This window comes from Pseudophryne corroboree, chromosome 1, assembly GCF_028390025.1.
Source record: "Pseudophryne corroboree isolate aPseCor3 chromosome 1, aPseCor3.hap2, whole genome shotgun sequence".
NCBI lineage: Eukaryota > Metazoa > Chordata > Amphibia > Anura > Myobatrachidae > Pseudophryne > Pseudophryne corroboree.
The window spans coordinates 609,282,144-609,302,733 of record NC_086444.1 but is presented as its reverse complement, the minus strand read 5'-3'; the positions used below and the strand labels follow the sequence as shown (position 1 = coordinate 609,302,733).

The 20,590-nt window shown below is 49.7% G+C and overlaps 1 protein-coding gene and 1 non-coding gene across 3 annotated transcripts in view; one reads left to right on the top strand and one right to left on the bottom strand.

Moving 5' to 3' along the window:
* Window positions 1-1,552: 1,552 nt before the first annotated feature.
* Window positions 1,553-1,659, bottom strand: LOC134932491 (U6 spliceosomal RNA). The gene has a single exon (XR_010179370.1). It is a non-coding gene; the product is annotated as a U6 spliceosomal RNA (small nuclear RNA).
* Window positions 1,660-1,891: 232 nt separating this feature from the next.
* LOC134902310 (mediator of RNA polymerase II transcription subunit 16) overlaps window positions 1,892-20,590 on the top strand; it is a 54,453-nt gene continuing 35,754 nt past the window's right edge. For both annotated transcript variants that reach the window (XM_063914379.1, XM_063914378.1), the window contains exons 1-2: window positions 1,892-1,996; window positions 2,189-2,346. In XM_063914379.1, coding sequence (XP_063770449.1) covers window positions 2,211-2,346 — 136 coding nt within the window. In that variant the 5' untranslated portion in view covers window positions 1,892-1,996; window positions 2,189-2,210. The remainder of the gene's footprint in view (window positions 1,997-2,188; window positions 2,347-20,590) is intronic.

Sequence of the window (20,590 nt, the reverse complement as noted above, 5' to 3'; positions counted from 1 at the left end):
CCTTATATATACCTACTGCCCAGAATACACTAGGGCCTAACGCCCTCTAATGCCCCACAGGCCTATTGCCTGATCTGCCCCTCGGGCCTAATACCCGCCTACGGCGCCGTCGGAGTGGCTTGGGCCTAACGCCCAAACCACCGACTATGAAGATGACCCCCCAACCTCCTATCTCCGCGACAGGCCTAGTGCCTGAATTGTGCCCCCGGGCCTAATGCCCGTCCCTGGTGGTCGAGGGAGGAAAAGGGAGGGGGTGAAGTTGCCTCACTGAGGCCTCACCTGCTCCAGGGATCTCCAGCGCCCTCTTCTGCCGCTGACCCGTCCTGGCCAGCGGCGTCGCCTCCGCTGCTCCGCGGTGATCATGCCCCCCCTCGAATTGACCCTGGCTCAGGGATCAGGTATCAGGAACTGCACCCACCCCGCTTGGCACTGCAAAGATTTATTTTCTCCACTTTTTTCATAACTGGGCATGGCCACACCTCCCACGATTAGGGCACGCCCCCAAAACCTGTCGGCAGCATGGGATGTCGGCGGCAGCGGCGCTGTGTGTGGGCTGTGGCTGCACACTGTGTGCAGTGCAGTCTCTCTGGGAGGAGGAGGGGGGGAGCCGCGCTACAAGCTGCCAGTGCCGCTACCTGTCATCCAGTTTGACAGGCGCAGCCGGCAGCAGGGTAGAAAGGAGGAGAGAGCGCCTCTTCAGCTTGGCACCTCCCTGCTTTGCATACACTTGCTGAGCGGGTAGTGGCGGCTCTACGCGGCACCATGAAAGCCACATGCAGATGCCAGAGGGGGTGGTCTTCTCTATGCCGAATGTCGGGATCCCGGCGCACAGTATACCGGCGCCGGAATCCCGACACACAGCATACCGATAACTATTCTCCCTCGTGGGGGTCCACGACCCCCCTGGAGGGAGAATAAAATAGTGTGGCGCGCGTAGCGAGCCCGCAAGGGGCTCCATTGCGCTCGCCAAGCTGTCGGTATGCCGGTGGTCGGGCTCCCGGCGCCGGTATGCTGGTCGCCGGGAGCCCGAGCGCCGGCATACCATACTACACCCGCCAGAGGGTCTGTGCCCTGTGCAATAGCTCCGCTCTCTCACCCCTTGCTGTGGTCCTGCCCTGCACCAGAAACATACCCCACCGTGTGCAGGCACACCCCTATTCTATCTAAGGATGGCAACTAATGGTTTTGCAACCACTGATGGTCTGTGACTACTTGGAAATGTGAGGGGTCCCCCCCCACCCCCGTATTAATGACAGCGACGATGGACGACTGTATCGTTGAACAATATAGTGCATACACACTGAACGTTATTGTTCCACAGTAGCGTTCCGTGACGTCATAACCGCCATTCCTGGACATGCAGTTCAGCCCAACATGGGCTGAGCAGCTGCATGTCAGCTCAATATTGATGAACCTCCAGGAGCACGCATCATTTGACCCCCATACACACTGACTGATTACAAGTTAAAAATAAACGATAATGCTATAGATAAATGTCTTTAATGTTCATTTTGTTATGCAGAAAACGGCCAGAGTGTAGGCCCCATAGGACAAAAATATGGAACGCTTCACGAATTTGCGTGTCATCCTTGCGCAGGGGCCATGCTAATCTTCTCTGTATCGTTCCAATTTTAGTATATGTGCTGCCGAAGCGAGCACAAACGAAACTGTGGCACCAGCGATATTTATACTGCCTACATTCAGATTATTTACACTTATAGCGACCATATAAATACACTTATAGCGATCATATAAATTGTTATGGCCTAAACTCATTCTCCACCTGCACAGATGTATCACACAATGTGTTTAACGCAGATGCTTGATCAGAACTTTACAATTTTTTTTCAGTTTCTCCTATAGACAAATAACCCACCGCAAGGGATGCCGGGAAGGACGGACTACGCAAATTTCTTTGACATCATCGGAAGGAGACAATGCGACTTCGCAAAATGAGCCTCTGAGACACTGGACAGCGGCACTGAGGGAAGCACCGGTGTGTATGTGTGTTATATGTGGCAGGCATTGTTACGTGACGCGTATCCCCCTTGCATGCATGGCTGCTATTGCTCTGTCTCATCTCCTGGCCCAGATCCTGTATTACTCCGCCTGTATGCGTACCCCGGCTCACTTGTCTGTGCTCCCCCAGACTGCCCCGGTGATCGCTCTCCCACTCTCTGTCTTTCAGCTGTGCTGCGGCGGCCGCAGCCATGGACGTGGCGTACATTTGTGAGTGGGACAGGAGACCCCGGACCAGCCACTGCCCCTCCATCCCGCTGGTGTGTGCCTGGTCATGCCGCAACCTGATCGCCTTCACCACAGACCAGCGCAATGAGGAGGAGAAAGGTAACAACACAGCAGCCATTCCCGCCCCTGTCCCAGCCTCCTATCACAGTCACGCACATTATCACTGATTATGTCAAGTTGCAGCACTGATGTCATACGGAAATGCATTGGGAGTGAGGGGCAACAAGTCTGATTGCAAATTAGGCAGTGACCAGTGTGTCCTGTATGCTCATTATGGGTGGGATATATACTGTACAGTAACTGCTGTAAATTCAGGGCCCAGTATAAATGAGGGTGCTCGGGATCATGGCAGTCAGTCATAATACCGACGCCGGGATCCCAATGTTGGAAAGACCGGCAAGGTTGAGTGTGGGGTGTTGTCCCCACTCCCTAACTCTCTGTTCCTGCAGTCTGACCCTAACCACCCGCATGAGGTGCTGAAACCTGACCCTAACCCCTTCCCTGGGGGTTGCCAAACCCTAACCTACCCTCCCTATCCCTAAACCTAACTGGTGGTTATACTTACAGTCGGGGTGCTGGCATCGGTATCCTGGCCCTTTCAGAGTTCAGACGTCATGATTCTAAAGGGTGTCAGGATTCTGGTGTTTGTGTTATGGTTGCTGGAATCACTGAACCTGTGTGTTTACGGGTGTAAATGCACTTGTTACTCGGCGAGCTAATCAAATAGCCCGACCGCAGCACCCGAAGAAACAGTGGGGGGTATTTACGCCCGATGTCTCTTCGGGACATATTGAATATACCCCAATGTGTGGCCAGCTTAAGCGTCCTGTGTCCCTACTGCAGCAGCTGAACTCTCTGTGTTCCTCCAGCCCCCTTAACCTTCCTGTCTGCTGCAAGCAGGCTGGCAGGCACAGTGAGTGTGAGACAGAGGAATAACATGGAACCCGTCTGTACCTGAGAAGTGGGAGTTGGCCACAGCCTGATTGTGACACTAGTGCCTTCTGCATCATCTATTGATGATATCTGTGGGACTTATGGGCCCTACACATTGGCCGATCCGCCGGCGAGCTGCCCGACGGCGGATACGGGCGACATGCATGGGATAGACAGAAGGATATCCTTACAAAGAAATAAGGATCAAATAAGGTTAGAGATAAAAATAATGTAAAATAAAAAAGGGGGGGCAGACTAGATGGGCCAAGTGGTTCTTATCTGCTGACAAATTCTATGTTTCTCTGACGTCCTAGTGGATGCTGGGAACTCCGTAAGGACCATGGGGAATAGCGGCTCCGCAGGAGACTGGGCACAAAAGTAAAGCTTTAGGACTACCTGGTGTGCACTGGCTCCTCCCCCTATGACCCTCCTCCAAGCCTCAGATTTTTGTGCCCGGCCGAGAAGGGTGCACACTAGGGGCTCTCCTGAGCTTCTTAGTGAAAGTTTAGTTTTAGGTTTTTTATTTTCAGTGAGACCTGCTGGCAACAGGCTCACTGCATCGAGGGACTAAGGGGAGAAGAAGCGAACCTGCCTGCTTGCAGCCAGCTTGGGCTTCTTAGGCTACTGGACACCATTAGCTCCAGAGGGACCGAACACAGGCCCAGCCTCGGAGTCCGGTCCCAGAGCCGCGCCGCCGGCCCCCTTACAGAGCCAGAAGCAAGAAGAGGTCCGGAAAAATCGGCGGCAGAAGACATCAGTCTTCAACAAGGTAGCGCACAGCACTGCAGCTGTGCGCCACTGTTACTCAGTCACACTTCGGTCACTGAGGGTGCAGGGCGCTAGGGGGGGCGCCCTGAGCAGCAATGTAAACACCTTGGCTGGCGAAAATACACCACATATAACCCCCAGGACTATATGGATGTATTTTAACCCCTGCCAGAACTCACCAAAAAGCGGGAGAAAAGGCCGCCGAGAAGGGGGCGGAGCCTATCTCCTCAGCACACGGGCGCCATTTTCCATCGCAGCTCCGCTGGAAGGACGTCTCCCTGACTCTCCCCTGCAGTCCTGCACTACAGAAAAGGGTAAAAAAGAGAGGGGGCACTAATTTGGCGCAGTTCTAATAATAACAGCAGCTATAAAGGGAAAAGCACATTTTATAGTGGTATTCCTGTCTATATATAGCGCTCTGGTGTGTGCTGGCATACTCTCCCTCTGTCTCCCCAAAGGGCTAGTGGGGTCCTGTCCTCTATCAGAGCATTCCCTGTGTGTGTGCGTTGTGTCGGTACGATTGTGTCGACATGTTTGAGGAGGAAAATGAGATGGAGGCGGAGCAATTGCCTATTATAGAGTTGTCACCCCCTAGGGAGTCGACACCTGAGTGGATGAGCTTATGGAAGGAATTGCGTGACAGTGTCAGCTCCTTACGAAAGACAGTTGATGACATGAGACAGCCGGCTACTCAGCTTGTGCCTGTCCAGGGGTCTCAAACGCCATCAGGGGCTTTAAAACGCCCGTTACCTCAAATGGCAGACACAGACACGGATACTGACTCCAGTGTCGACGATGAAGAGACAAATGTGACTTCCACTAGGGCCACACGTTACATGATTGAAGCAATGAAAAATGTATTGCATATATCTGATAATACAAGTACCACTAAAAAGGGTATTATGTTTGGTGAGAAAAAACTGCCTGTAGTTTTTCCTGTATCCGAGGAATTAAATGAAGTGTGTGATGAGGCGTGGGTTTCCCCCGATAAAAAACTGATAATTCCTAAAAGGTTATTGGCATCATACCCTTTCCCGCCAGAGGATAGGGCACGTTGGGAAACACCCCCTAGGGTGGATAAAGCGCTCACACGCTTGTCTAAACAGGTAGCACTACCCTCTCCTGATACGGCCGCCCTAAAGGAACCTGCCGATAGAAAGCAGGAGAATATCCTAAAATGTATATACACTCACACGGGTGTTATACTGCGACCAGCAATCGCCTCAGCCTGGATGTGCAGTGCGGGCGTGGCGTGGTCGGATTCCCTGACTGAAAATATTGATACCCTAGATAGGGACAGTATATTACTGACTATAGAGCATTTGAAAGATGCATTTTTATATATGCGTGATGCACAGAGGGATATTTGCCGACTGGCATCAAGAGTTAGCGCGCTGTCCATTTCTGCAAGAAGAGGTTTATGGACGCGGCAGTGGTCAGGTGATGCGGATTCTAAAAGGCACATGGAAGTATTGCCTTATAAGGGGGAGGAGTTATTTGGGGTAGGTCTATCAGACCTGGTAGCCACGGCAACTGCTGGAAAATCCACATTTTTACCTCGGGTAGCTTCTCAACCTAAGAAGACGCCGTATTATCAGGCGCAGTCCTTTCGGCCCCATAAGGGCAAGCGGGCAAAAGGCGCCTCATTTCTGCCCCGTGGCAGAGGGAGAGGAAAAAGGCTGCAGCAAATAGCCAGTTCCCAGGAACAGAAGCCCTCTCCCGCCTCCGCAAAGTCCTCAGCATGACGCTGGGGCTTTACAAGCAGACTCGGACACGGTGGGGGCCCGTCTCAAGAAGTTCAGTGCGCAGTGGGCCCACTCGCAAGTGGACCCCTGGATCCTTCAGGTGGTATCTCAGGGGTACAAATTGGAATTCGAGACGTCTCCCCCTCGCCGTTTTCTAAAGTCTGCTTTAACGACGTCTCCCTCAGACAGGGAGGCGGTATTGGAAGCCATTCACAAGCTGTATTCCCAGCAGGTGATAATCAAGGTACCCCTCCTGCAACAGGGAAAGGGGTACTATTCCACACTATTTGTGGTACCGAAGCCGGACGGCTCGGTGAGACCAATTTTAAATCTAAAATCCTTGAACACTTACATACAAAGGTTCAAATTCAAGATGGAGTCACTCAGAGCAGTGATTGCAAACCTGGAAGAAGGGGACTATATGGTGTCTCTGGACATCAAAGATGCTTACCTACATGTACCAATTTACCCTTCTCACCAAGGGTACCTCAGGTTTGTGGTACAGAACTGTCACTATCAGTTTCAGACGCTGCCGTTTGGATTGTCCACGGCACCCCGGGTCTTTACCAAGGTAATGGCCGAAATGATGATACTCCTTCGAAAGAAGGGAGTTTTAGTTATCCCTTACTTGGACGATCTCCTGATAAGGGCAAGATCCAGGGAACAGTTGGAAGTCGGGGTAGCACTATCTCAGATAGTGCTGCGGCAGCACGGTTGGATTCTCAATATTGCAAAATCGCAGCTGATCCCGACGACACACCTTCTATTCCTAGGGATGATCCTGGACACAGTCCAGAAAAACGTGTTTCTCCCGGAGGAGAAAGCCAGGGAGTTATCCGAGCTAGTCAGAAATCTCCTAAAACCAGGCCAAGTCTCAGTGCATCAATGCACAAGGGTCCTGGGAAAGATGGTGGCTTCTTACGAAGCAATCCCATTCGGCAGATTCCACGCAAGAACCTTCCAGTGGGATCTGCTGGACAAATGGTCCGGGTCGCATCTTCAGATGCATCAGCGGATAATCTTGTCACCAAGGACAAGGGTGTCTCTCCTGTGGTGGTTGCAGAGTGCTCATCTTTTAGAGGGCCGCAGATTCGGCATTCAGGACTGGGTCCAGGTGACCACGGATGCCAGCCTGAGAGGCTGGGGAGCAGTCACACAGGGAAGAAATTTCCAGGGCTTGTGGTCAAGCCTGGAGACATCACTTCACATAAATATCCTGGAGCTAAGGGCCATCTACAATGCTCTAAGCCTAGCAAGACCTCTGCTTCAAGGTCAGCCGGTGCTGATCCAGTCAGACAACATCACGGCAGTCGCCCACGTAAACAGACAGGGCGGCACAAGAAGCAGGAGGGCAATGGCAGAAGCTGCAAGGATTCTTCGCTGGGCGGAAAATCATGTGATAGCACTGTCAGCAGTGTTCATTCCGGGAGTGGACAACTGGGAAGCAGACTTCCTCAGCAGACACGACCTCCACCCGGGAGAGTGGGGACTTCACCCAGAAGTCTTCCACATGATTGTGAACCGTTGGGAAAAACCAAAGGTGGACATGATGGCATCCCGCCTCAACAAAAAACTAGACGGGTATTGCGCCAGGTCAAGGGACCCTCAGGCAATAGCTGTGGACGCTCTGGTAACACCGTGGGTGTACCAGTCAGTGTATGTGTTCCCTCCTCTGCCTCTCATACCCAAGGTCCGGAGAATCATAAGAAGGAGAGGAGTAAGGACTATACTCGTGGCTCCGGATTGGCCAAGAAGGACTTGGTACCCGGAACTTCAAGAGATGCTCACAGAGGACCCGTGGCCTCTACCTCTAAGAAGGGATCTGCTCCAGCAGGGACCCTGTCTGTTCCAAGACTTACCGCGGCTGCGTTTGACGGCATGGCGGTTGAACGCCGGATCCTGAAGGAAAAAGGCATTCCGGATGAAGTCATGCCTACCCTGATCAAAGCCAGGAAGGATGTAACCGCACAGCATTATCACCGTATTTGGCGTAAATATGTTGCGTGGTGCGAGGCCAGGAAGGCCCCTACAGAGGAATTTCAACTGGGTCGTTTCCTGCATTTCCTGCAAACAGGACTGTCTATGGGCCTAAAATTAGGGTCCATTAAGGTTCAAATTTCGGCCCTGTCGATTTTCTTCCAAAAAGAACTGGCTTCAGTTCCTGAAGTTCAGACATTTGTCAAGGGGGTACTGCATATACAGCCTCCTTTTGTGCCTCCAGTGGCACCTTGGGATCTCAATGTAGTTTTGGGGTTCCTAAAATCACATTGGTTTGAACCACTCACCACTGTGGACTTAAAATATCTCACATGGAAAGTGGTCATGCTGTTGGCCCTGGCTTCAGCCAGGCGTGTGTCAGAATTGGCGGCTTTATCCTGTAAAAGCCCTTACCTGATTTTTCATACGGACAGGGCAGAATTGAGGACTCGTCCTCAATTTCTCCCTAAGGTGGTTTCAGCGTTTCACCTGAACCAACCTATTGTGGTACCTGTGGCTACTAGGGACTTGGAGGACTCCAAGTTGCTGGACGTAGTCAGGGCCCTGAAAATATGTTTCCAGGACGGCTGGAGTCAGGAAATCTGACTCGCTGTTTATCCTGTATGCACCCAACAAGCTGGGTGCTCCTGCTTCTAAGCAGACTATTGCTCGTTGGATTTGTAGTACACTTCAGCTTGCACATTCTGTGGCAGGCCTGCCACAGCCAAAATCTGTAAAAGCCCATTCCACAAGGAAGGTGGGCTCATCTTGGGCGGCTGCCCGAGGGGTCTCGGCGTTACAACTTTGCCGAGCAGCTACTTGGTCAGGGGCAAACACGTTTGCTAAATTCTACAAATTTGATACCCTGGCTGAGGAGGACCTGGAGTTCTCTCATTCGGTGCTGCAGAGTCATCCGCACTCTCCCGCCCGTTTGGGAGCTTTGGTATAATCCCCATGGTCCTTACGGAGTTCCCAGCATCCACTAGGACGTCAGAGAAAATAAGAATTTACTTACCGATAATTCTATTTCTCGTAGTCCGTAGTGGATGCTGGGCGCCCATCCCAAGTGCGGATTGTCTGCAATACTTGTACATAGTTATTGTTACAAAAATCGGGTTATTATTGTTGTGAGCCATCTTTCCAGAGGCTCCTCTGTTATCATGCTGTTAACTGGGTTCAGATCACAGGTTATACGGTGTGATTGGTGTGGCTGGTATGAGTCTTACCCGGGATTCAAAATCCTTCCTTATTGTGTACGCTCGTCCGGGCACAGTATCCTAACTGAGGCTTGGAGGAGGGTCATAGTGGGAGGAGCCAGTGCACACCAGGTAGTCCTAAAGCTTTACTTTTGTGCCCAGTCTCCTGCGGAGCCGCTATTCCCCATGGTCCTTACGGAGTTCCCAGCATCCACTACGGACTACAAGAAATAGAATTATCGGTAAGTAAATTCTTATTTTCTATGACCTGGCGGGGGGGGGGGGGGGGGGGGGGGAATTAAGTTACTTCGCCCCCCCCCCCCCCCCGTCACACTGCTCTGTAGCAGTGCAGAAGTATGTATGTATGTGTGTGTGTGTGTGTGTGTGTGTGTGTGTGTGTGTGTGTGTATATATATATATATATATATATATATATATATATTTATTTTGAAGATAACTAAATAGAATAGACCATTTTGGGCAAATCTGGAGTTCTATGGCTATTACATTGAGAACATAGGGGTCTATGTACTAAGCCTTGGAGAGAGAGAAACTACCAGCCACCCAGCTCCTAACTGTCATTTTTCAAGCACAGCCTATAACATGGCAGTTAAGAGCTGATTGGTTGGTGCTTTGTATTCATTCACTTACTTTATCTTTCTCCCAGGCTTAGAACATAGACCCCCCTATATCATTCTTTAGGTGTCACAACGGGGTGTTTATGTGGATCCGTTGGACTTTAGCCAACCGAAGGAGCAGATGCCCCAGAGTGCTGGAAGCAAGGAGGACGAAGATAATTCCTTCTCGTATATTTATTAAGATAATGCAGTGGTTCTCAAACTCTGTCCTCAGGACCCCACACAGTGCATGTTTTGCAGGTAACCCAGCAGGTGCACAGGTGTACTCATTACTCACTGACATATTTTAAAAGGTCCACAGGTGGAAATAATTATCTCTCTTGTGATTCTGTGAGGAGACCTGGAAAACATGCACTGTGTGGGGTCCTGAGGACCGAGTTTGAGAACCTGTGAGATAATGGATAAGAATGATACTTTTAGGAATACGGAGACTAAAGAGTTCTGGGTTTGTAAACTGCCGGAAAGGAAGTCACTGAATGATGCGAGGTCGAGACTGAAGAAGAATGATGAATATCCTTAGTTGGTACAAGACGTGGCCGAAGAATCGTGGTGTTGAGTTGCTGAGTTATACGAAGGTGAAGCTAAAGAACTGAGATGATTGTGTGCTGGATAATATAAAGACGTGGATGTGGAACTTGTGAAGACTGGTTGCTGGACGGTGCGAGGACGTGATTGGAGAACTTTGAAGATTAGTTACTGGATGATGCGAAGACGTGGAAGGAGGACTGTGAGGACTGGTTGCTGGATGATGCGAAGACGTGGATGAAGAGCATAGGCTGAAGCGAGAGAACCACCGCGGGAATCCTACGGTATCTGAAGGCACCTGGTAGGAGAGCGGGTGACCGTGCTGTGCTCTGGAGACCCGGCGAGATCCTTGCAGCGGGAGACGGCGGGCAATCACTGAGAGCGGAGATAGGACCAAACACTGGAGAAGCACAGATATAATCTGTAGGAGCACAGAGCTAGGGTACAGAGCATCTACAACATAGCACTGGCACAGAATGCAAAATTCCCAGCCTATTTATAGGTCACAAGAACGCAGGATTGGCTGACACTCCCCCATAGACGCTCATTGGTGCATACTCGGTCTCCAACATGGTCGCCCCCATGCCGCAGACGCACAATAGTGCTGCAGGCCACTGGATCCACACACTCCTGGCTCCCTGTAGCCGCGTTATCCCCGCCGATGATCGCGCCGTATCCCCCCGCGGGTGCACAAGATCCCCAGAAGCCGCATCGGTAGCGGACGGATCTGGGGACCCGCATAGGTAAGCGACCACTTCATGACATTAGGAAGGGGATAGCTCTTCTGCTTCTTATTCACTATTTAAATACAAGTAGTATGAATCTTTCTTTCACCTCACAATTTAGCAGATTTGCTATTAATTATGTACATGTAACCATCTCTTTGAGTGATGAGTCAACTTTAACAAAATATACAAAATCTGTAATTTTAGTCCCTATTTACACTATTGAAGTAGACACCATAATAGACCATGTATAAATAATCTGCAGAAGTCAGATGGGAAGCATAAGATGTAATTGTACCAAAGATGATGATGAATTTGAACTTCATGCAGAAACCTTGGAAACAAAATTTCTTGACAGTTGATTAAAGGAGTTAGATACCATTCTAATATGCATTTTGAAAAAAACTTTTATTTCTCTAACGTCCTAAGTGGATGCTGGGGACTCCGTAAGGACCATGGGGAATAGCGGCTCCGCAGGAGACTGGGCACATCTAAAGAAAGCTTTAGGACTATCTGGTGTGCACTGGCTCCTCCCCCTATGACCCTCCTCCAAGCCTCAGTTAGATCTTTGTGCCCGAACGAGAAGGGTGCACACTAGGGGCTCTCCTGAGCTTCTTAGTGAAAGTTTTAGTTTAGGTTTTTTATTTTCAGTGAGACCTGCTGGCAACAGGCTCACTGCATCGAGGGACTAAGGGGAGAAGAAGCGAACTCACCTGCGTGCAGAGTGGATTGGGCTTCTTAGGCTACTGGACATTAGCTCCAGAGGGACGATCACAGGCCCAGCCATGGATGGGTCCCAGAGCCGCGCCGCCGGCCCCCTTACAGAGCCAGAAGGCAGAAGAGGTCCGGAAAATCGGCGGCAGAAGACGTCCTGTCTTCAACAAGGTAGCGCACAGCACTGCAGCTGTGCGCCATTGCTCTTCAGCACACTTCACACTTCGGTCACTGAGGGTGCAGGGCGCTAGGGGGGGGCACCCTGAGCAGCAATAAAAACACCTTGGCTGGCGAAAATACATCACATATAGCCCCCAGGGCTATATGGATGAATTTTAACCCCTGCCAGAATCCATAAAAAAGCAGGAGAAAAGTCCGCGAAAAAGGGGCGGAGCCTATCTCCTCAGCACACTGGCGCCATTTTCCCTCAGCTCCGTTGGAGGGAAGCTCCCCTGGCTCTCCCCTGCAGTCACTACACTACAGAAAGGGTTAAAAAGGAGAGGGGGGGGCACTAATTACGCGCAGTATTAAAGATACAGCAGCTATAAGGGGAAAAACACTTATATAAGGTTATCCCTGTATATATATAGCGCTCTGGTGTGTGCTGGCAAACTCTCCCTCTGTCTCCCCAAAGGGCTAGTGGGGTCCTGTCCTCTATCAGAGCATTCCCTGTGTGTGTGCTGTATGTCGGTACGTTTGTGTCGACATGTATGAGGAGAAAAATTATGTGGAGACGGAGCAGATTGCCTGTAATAGTGATGTCACCCCCTAGGGGGTCGACACCTGAGTGGATGAACTGTTGGAAGGAATTACGTGACAGTGTCAGCTCTGTATAAAAGACAGTGGTTGACATGAGACAGCCGGCTACTCGGCTTGTGCCTGTCCAGACGTCTCATAGGCCGTCAGGGGCTCTAAAGCGCCCGTTACCTCAGATGGCAGATATAGACGCCGACACGGATACTGACTCCAGTGTCGACGGTGAAGAGACAAATGTGACTTCCAGTAGGGCCACACGTTACATGATTGAGGCAATGAAAAATGTTTTACACATTTCTGATAATACGAGTACCACCAAAAAGGGGTATTATGTTCGGTGAGGAAAAACTACCTGTAGTTTTCCTGAATCTGAGAAATTAAATGAGGTGTGTGATGATGCGTGGGTTCCCCCCGATAACAACTGATAATTTCTAAAATGTTATTGGCATTATATCCTTTCCCGACAGAGGTTAGGGTGCGTTGGGAAACACCCCCTAGGGTGGATAAAGCGCTCACACGCTTGTAAGGGCTCTACCCTCTCCTGAGATGGCCGCCCTTAAGGATCCTGCTGATAGAAAGCAGGAGGGTATCCTAAAATGTATTTACACACATACTGGTGTTATACTGCGACCAGCAATCGCCTCAGCCTGGATGTGCAGTGCTGGGTTGGCGTGGTCGGATTCCCTGACTGAAAATATTGATACCCTAGATAGGGACAGTATATTTTTGCCTATAGAGCATATAAAAGATGCATTTCTATATATGCGTGATGCACAGCGGAATATTTGCCGACTGGCATCAAGTCTAAGTGCGTTGTCCATTTCTACCAGTAGAGGGTTATGGACACGTCAGTGGTCAGGTGATGCGTATTCCAAACGGCATTTGGAAGTATTGCCTTAGTAAGGGGAGGAGTTATTTGGGGTCGGTCTTTCAGACCTGGTGGCCACGGCAACAGCTGGGAAATCCACGTTTGTACCCCAGGTCGCCTCTCAACATGAGAAGACGCCGTATTATCAGGCGCAGTCTTTTCGTGGACAAGCGGGCAAAAGGTTCCTCATTTCTGCCCCGTGACAGAGGGAGAGGAAAAAGGCTGCAGAAATCAGCCAGTTCCCAGGAACAGAAACCCTCTCCCGCCTCTGCCAAGCCCTCAGTATGACGCTGGGGCTTTACAAGCAGAATCAGGCACGGTGGGGGGCCCGTCTCAATGAATTTCAGCGCGCAGTGGGCTCACTCGCAAGTAGACCCCTGGATCCTTCAGGTGATATCTCAGGGGTACAAATTAGAATTCGAGACGTCTCCCCCTCGCCGTTTCCTAAAGTCGGCTTTACCGATGTCTCCTTCTGACAGGGAGACCGTTTTGGAAGCCATTCACAAGCTGTATTCCCAGCAGGTGATAATCAAGGTACCCCTCCTGCAACAGGGAACGGGGTATTATTCCACACTGTTGTGGTACCGAAGCCGGACGGCTCGGTGAGACCGATTCTAAATCTAAAATCTTTGAACACTTACATACAGAGGTTCAAATTCAAGATTGAGTCACTCAGAGCAGTGATTGCGAACTTGGAAGAAGGGGACTACATGATGTCTCGGGACATCAAGGATGCTTACCTTCATGTCAAAATTTACCCTTCTCACCAAGGGTACCTCAGGTTTATGGTACAGAACTGTCACTATCAGTTCAGACGCTGCCGTATGGATGGTCCACGGCACCCCGGGTCTTTACCAAGGTAATGGCCGAAATGATGATATTCCTTCGAAGGAAGGGAATTTTAGTTATCCCTTACTTGGATGATTCCCTGATAAGGGTAAGATCCAGGGAACAGTTGGAGGTCGGTGTAGCACTATCTCAGGTAGTGTTGCGGCAGCACGATTGGATTCTCAATATTCCAAAATCGCAGCTGGTTCCGACGACTTGTCTTCTGTTCCTAGGGATGATCCTGGACACAGTCCAGAAAAAGGTGTTTCTCCCGGAGGAGAAAGCCAGGGAGTTATCCGAGCTAGTCAGGAACCTCCGAAAAACCGAGCCAAGTCTCAGTGCATCAATGCACAAGGGTTCTGGGTAAAATGGTGGCTTCCTACGAAGCAATCCCATTCGGCAGATTCCACGCAAGAACTTTCCAGTGGGACCTGCTGGACAAATGGTCCGGGTCGCATCTTCAGATGCATCAGCGGATAACCCTGTCACCAAGGACAAGGGTGTCCCTCCTGTGGTGGTTGCAGAGTGCTCATCTTCTAGAGGGCCGCAGATTCGGCATTCAGGACTGGGTCCTGGTGACCACGAATGCCAGCCTGCGAGGCTGGGGAGCAGTCACACAGAGAAGAAATATCCAGGGCTTATGGTCAAGCCTGGAGACATAAATATCCTGAAGCTAAGGGCCATTTACAATGCTCTAAGCTTAGCAAGACCTCTGCTTCAAGGTCAGCCGGTGTGGATCCAGTCGGACAACATCACGGCAGTCACCCACGTAAACAGACAGGGTGGCACAAGAAGCAGGAGGGCAATGGCAGAAGCTGCAAGGATTCTTCGCTGGGCGGAAAATCATGTGATAGCACTGTCAGCAGTATTCATTCCGGGAGTGGACAACTGGGAAGCAGACTTCCTCAGCACGACCTCCACCCGGGAGAGTGGGGACTTCACCCAGAAGTCTTCCACATGATTATAAACCGTTGGGAAAAACTCGACAGGTATTGCGCCAGGTCAAGGGACCCTCAGGCAATAGCTGTAGACGCTCTGGTAACACCGTGGGTGTACCAGTCAGTGTATGTGTTCCCTCCTCTGCCTCTCATACCCAAGGTACTGAGATTGATAAGATGGAGAGGAGTAAGCACTATATTCGTGGCTCCGGATTGGCCAAGAAGGACTTGCTAACCGGAACTTCAAGAGATGCTCACGGAGGATCCGTGGCCTCTACCTCTAAGAAGGGACCTGCTCCAGCAAGGACCCTGTCTGTTCCAAGACTTACCGCGGCTGCGTTTGACGGCATGGCGGTTGAACGCCGGATCCTGAAGGAAAAAAGGCATTCCGGATGAAGTCATCCCTATCCTGATCAAAGCCAGGAAGGATGTAACGGCAAAACATTGTCACCGCATTTGGCGAAAATATGTTGCGTGGTGCGAGGCCAGTAAGGCCCGACGGAGGAAATTCAACTGGGTCGATTCCTACATTTCCTGCAAACAGGAGTGTCTATGGGCCTGAAATTGGGGTCCATTAAGGTTCAAATTTCGTCCCTGTCAATTTTCTTCCAAAAAGAACTAGCTTCAGTCCCTGAAGTTCAGACGTTTGTAAAAGGGGTACTGCATATACAGCCTCCTTTTGTGCCTCCAGTGGCACTTTGGGATCTCAATGTAGTTTTTGGGTTCCAAAAGTCACATTGGTTTGAACCACTTAAATCTTTGGATTTAAAATATCTCACATGGAAAGTGGTCATGCTGTTGGCCCTGGCCTGGGTCAGGCGCGTGTCAGAATTGGCGGCTTTATCCTGTAAAAGCCCTTATCTGATTTTCCATTCGGACAGGGCGGAATTGAGGACTCGTCCTCAGTTTCTCCCTAAGGTGGTTTCAGCGTTTTACCTGAACCAACCTATTGTGGTGCCTGCGGCTACTAGGGACTTGGAGGACTCCAAGTTGCTAGACGTTGTCAGGGCCCTGAAAATATATGTTTCCAGGACGGCTGGAGTCAGGAAATCTGACTCGCTGTTTATCCTGTATGCACCCAACAAGCTGGGTGCTCCTGCTTCTAAGCAGACTATTGCTCGTTGGATTTGTAGTACAATTCAGCTTGCACATTCTGTGGCAGGCCTGCCACAGCCAAAAATCTGTAAATGCCCACTCCACAAGGAAGGTGGGCTCATCTTGGGCGGCTGCCCGAGGGGTCTCGGCTTTACAACTTTGCCGAGCAGCTACTTGGTCAGGAGCAAATACGTTTGTAAAATTCTACAAAATTGATACCCTTGCTGAGGAGGACCTGGAGTTCTCTCATTTGGTGCTGCAGAGTCATCCGCACTCTCCCGCCCGTTTGGGAGCTTTGGTATAATCCCCATGGTCCTTACGGAGTCCCCAGCATCCACTTAGGACGTCAGAGAAAATAAGAATTTACTTACCGATAATTCTATTTCTCGTAGTCCGTAGTGGATGCTGGGCGCCCATCCCAAGTGCGGATTGTCTGCAATACTGGTACATAGTTATTGTTACCAAAAAAAAAAAAAAATCGGGTTATTGCTGTAGTGAGCCATCTTTTCTAGAGGCTCCTCTGTTATCATGCTGTTAACTGGGTTCAGATCACAAGTTGTACGGTGTGATTGGTGTGGCTGGTATGAGTCTTACCCGGGATTCAAAATCCTTCCTTATTGTGTACGCTCGTCCGGGCACAGTATCCTAACTGAGGCTTGGAGGAGGGTCATAGGGGGAGGAGCCAGTGCACACCAGGTAGTCCTAAAGCTTTCTTTAGATGTGCCCAGTCTCCTGCGGAGCCGCTATTCCCCATGGTCCTTACGGAGTCCCCAGCATCCACTACGGACTACGAGAAATAGAATTATCGGTAAGTAAATTCTTATTTTTTTTATTATTATTAACAGTTTCTTTTATAGCGCAGCAAATTCCATTGTGCTTTACCACTGGAAACTCTTCAACAAATAATTCAGATGATTAATTAGTAAAGCTTTTAATCCAGGTCTTTAAAAAAAAATATCTGATACAAATTCATCTCTTGTACACACGGTGAGATAAATCTGTAAGAGTTTGACTATATAGTCAAAATCTTATGAAAAGTTAGTGCATATCTCAAGGTGTTAGGGTGTGTACACATGGTGAGATCCTTGCTATACCCGATTTTCACTTGCGATTTCCCTTAAACTCCCCGGAGCCCAGCACCACCGGTTTTGACTAACTTTTCTTGAGATATGGACTATGTATGCTTACGATTTTGGCTTATGTGAGATGTCATTGACATGTGAGATGTAATAGATAGTACACCGATCTAGCAAGGATTGACTTGCCTGCACAGTCTAACTTTTCTTGCGATGCCGACCTGGCGGGACCGCGAATCGGGATCGCAAGGTGACTTTTCTTGCGATTTTGACTATATATAAATATCTCACCGTGTATACACACCCATAGGCAGCTTGGGATACAGATTCGATCCCGATGCGCACTCCCGTGGGGTCCGTATCGTAAGGCTAGATAGAATGTACAGGCAAGTCAATCTTGACTATCTAGTACAAAGTAAAGTCAAAATTGGCACTGAAGTCAAAATCGTACATAGAGAAAATCTCAAGCACAGAGTCAAAATCTGTACTATCTGGGCTCTGGGGGAGGGAGTTTAAGGGAAATGGCATAGTCAAAATTAGGGGTGGGGGGCGTAGTAAAAATGAAATTTCTGCTGTGGGGTACACTGGGCTCCACAAGGATTAACATCGGGGTGTAGAGTAAGATCTTGATCCGAGGCACCAACAGGCTCAAAGCTTTTGACTGTTACCAAGATGCACAGCGCCGCCTCCTCTATAACCCTGCCTCCGTGCACAGGAGCTCAGTTTGTAAGTTGGTGCCATGCAGTAAGCAGGCACTTAACAAGCACTTAGGCAGCCTATTGATAGCTTTATTTGAAAGAAAAGACTGAAGATTCTTCTGACAGACTACAGGGCTGCAGCAGGCAAAGTATCATAGACTTTTCTGACTGCAGCTCCGTCACCCCCAGCGGCGCTGTATACTCCCGCGCTCTGGTTGCCTGGTTACTGCTGCAGAGGCTCCGGTTCCTTCAAAACATCAGTCACACACTCCGCCGTCCTCCCGGATTGTGGGGGTACGGGGGAGGTATGGGGTCTCTTTGGCCGCACTTTACCGCGATCCAGAGTCGCCGCAGGAGGCGGGCCGCGCGTGTGTGCTGGCGTGGACACTGTTATTGGGCAGCCGCTCCACTAGCCACCAGGGACAACTACAGGGCACAGGTCTGGTTTTTAAAAAAAAAAATATATATAACCCCGTTTTTCACTGCCCGCAGCGCCCGGTGGGGGTGCCAGCAGGGGGAGCAGGTCTGACCTGTGGACCCTCCCCCCAGCACCAGGGCGCCATTTCTGCAAATGTTTTCTCCCTGGAGCTGCATTTCTCTCCTTCACTCCCGGCCAGCAGCCATCACAGACGGAGCTGAGCTGTTCTTGAGACTGCTGGGGCAAATCCTCCTCTGTAGAACCGCCTGATTGCCAGTGCTGTGCTTCATACAGGTCGCTTACGTATTCTACCTGTCACTGGGACAGTGTTGTTAAGAAAGAGTGCATACATTCAGGTTTGTGTGGTACAAACACCCTGTGATATACATCCAGTATCTACTGTGCTTTGTTATATCTTTTGTAAACACATATAGCCATACTGAGTATTACTTTGTATTGCTAGTCCAGTGCAGTTTTATGGTGCATAATTTCTGCATGGTACGCTTGTGACTATATATGTGTGTGTATGTAGCTGCTGCGTGGTTGCCTTATTACAGTGTATTTCACTCAGTGGGCTACTCCTATATTGATATACCTGAGGGGGTTAAGTGTATCAGGTTTCTTTCTGTATAATATAGGATTGTATCACAAGATATACTTGCTGTGTATTTTTACTTGTGATTTATAGTCACCATATAGATTTATATCTCTTGAACTCCCGGTTTGTGCTGTCATAGTCACACTTCACCGAGTGTTCTTGCTGGGTATATTGCTGCTACACTTTGTACCAGGTTGCCCGATATTGTCCACATTCTTATGTCTGCTACACGTGTCAACGACGCTGGGGCTTCTCCCACATTGCGTGGTAGTGAGGCCACAGACGTGATGGAGGAGAATATGGCAGCTGAGAGTTCAGGTTCAGTGGGTTCCTTACCCCCCCAGTGGGTCGGTAGCACCTGAGGCATCACAGGACCCACCTTGGGCTACGTTTTCCACGCTGTTAAACATGCTTGTAACTAAATTGGCGCCCCCCTGTGGGACCACCTGTGCCAATGCGGAAGTTTATGGTCCCTGCTATTAATCCGCCATGGGCAGATCAAATCTCCACTCAGTTACAGCATTTGAACCGGTCACTAACTAAATCTAAGTGTCACTTTCGCCCGCCTAAGACTAAGTCGTCTTCTAAATGGGCCATTACCTCCTCCCAATCCACTGCTATCCCAGACACGTCCTCTGAGGAGTATGGTGCATATACTGATCCCACAGACACTGACACAGATGTTTCTGATGGGGAAGGGAAGTCATTGGTGGATGTCCCGGATTTGATTGAAGCAATTAGGCACATTCTTCAGGTGTCTGATGATCCTGAGCCTGAGGCTGTCTCTAAGAAACTGGATAGGTTTAAACGTAAGAAGAAATAAATATACAGATGGAGTGCGCTGTCAACGGCAGCCTGTACTGGGAAGGTCAATTCCCTGGGTAATTTAGGCAAAAAAGGAAGAAATAGATACTGGCGCCGGCTGAAATTCAAAATAGGATGAACGACTCAATAAATGAATAATTAAGTAAAAAGGTACATTTAATGAACATTCATAAAGGAGAGGTTATCCTACCCCTCAAAGGTAAAACATAAGCAACTGCTTAACGATAATAAGAACAATTAGTAGGATCCCACAGGGTTAACCCTTTCAAGTAAAATGTCCACAATTCCTGGCTAGGACGCTATTCCACATTTGCCCACAAGTTCAATTAGATGTAAGGTAATTTACCAGACTGGATTCCAAATAAGTCCCCTAGGTGTCTCTTGCAGTTAGGAACCAAATGGCAGATGGGGGTGAGTCTAGGTCATATGAAGAACTTGTGTCGGAATTTCATCCAGTGGAAACTATAAGTCCAAAATTTGCCAGGAGGTGGATGAGGGTTCTGATACTTGTGGTCCTACAATCTGAAGCCCAACGCGTTTTGCTGGTCTGATGGGTGCCAGCTTCATTCTATTTTGAATTTCAGCCGGCGCCAGTATCTTAAACGTAAGAAGGTGGTTAAACAAGTTTTACCTCACTCTGAACACCTGGTTGACATACTGCAAGAATCTTGAGAAAATCCAGGGACAAAATTCACACCGAATAAGAGACTGTTGGCTCGCTATCCTCTCTGCGGAGATATGTAAGAATTGGGAAACTCCTCCACCCGTTGATTCTCATGTGGCGCGTATGGTTGTTTCCTCTGCTCTACCAGTAACTACCGTCACCTCTCTGAAGGAACCGACGGATAGACGTGTGGAGGGTTTAAAAGCGATTTATACACTAACGGGGGCTGTGCATAGGCCAACCCTTGCAGCAACGTAGGCTGCTGAAGCTGTTTAGGCGTGGGCACAGGAGCTTGAGGCGGAACTGCCTTCCAACGCATCTGAGCATGCTTGACAATGTCTCACATATATTACCACGG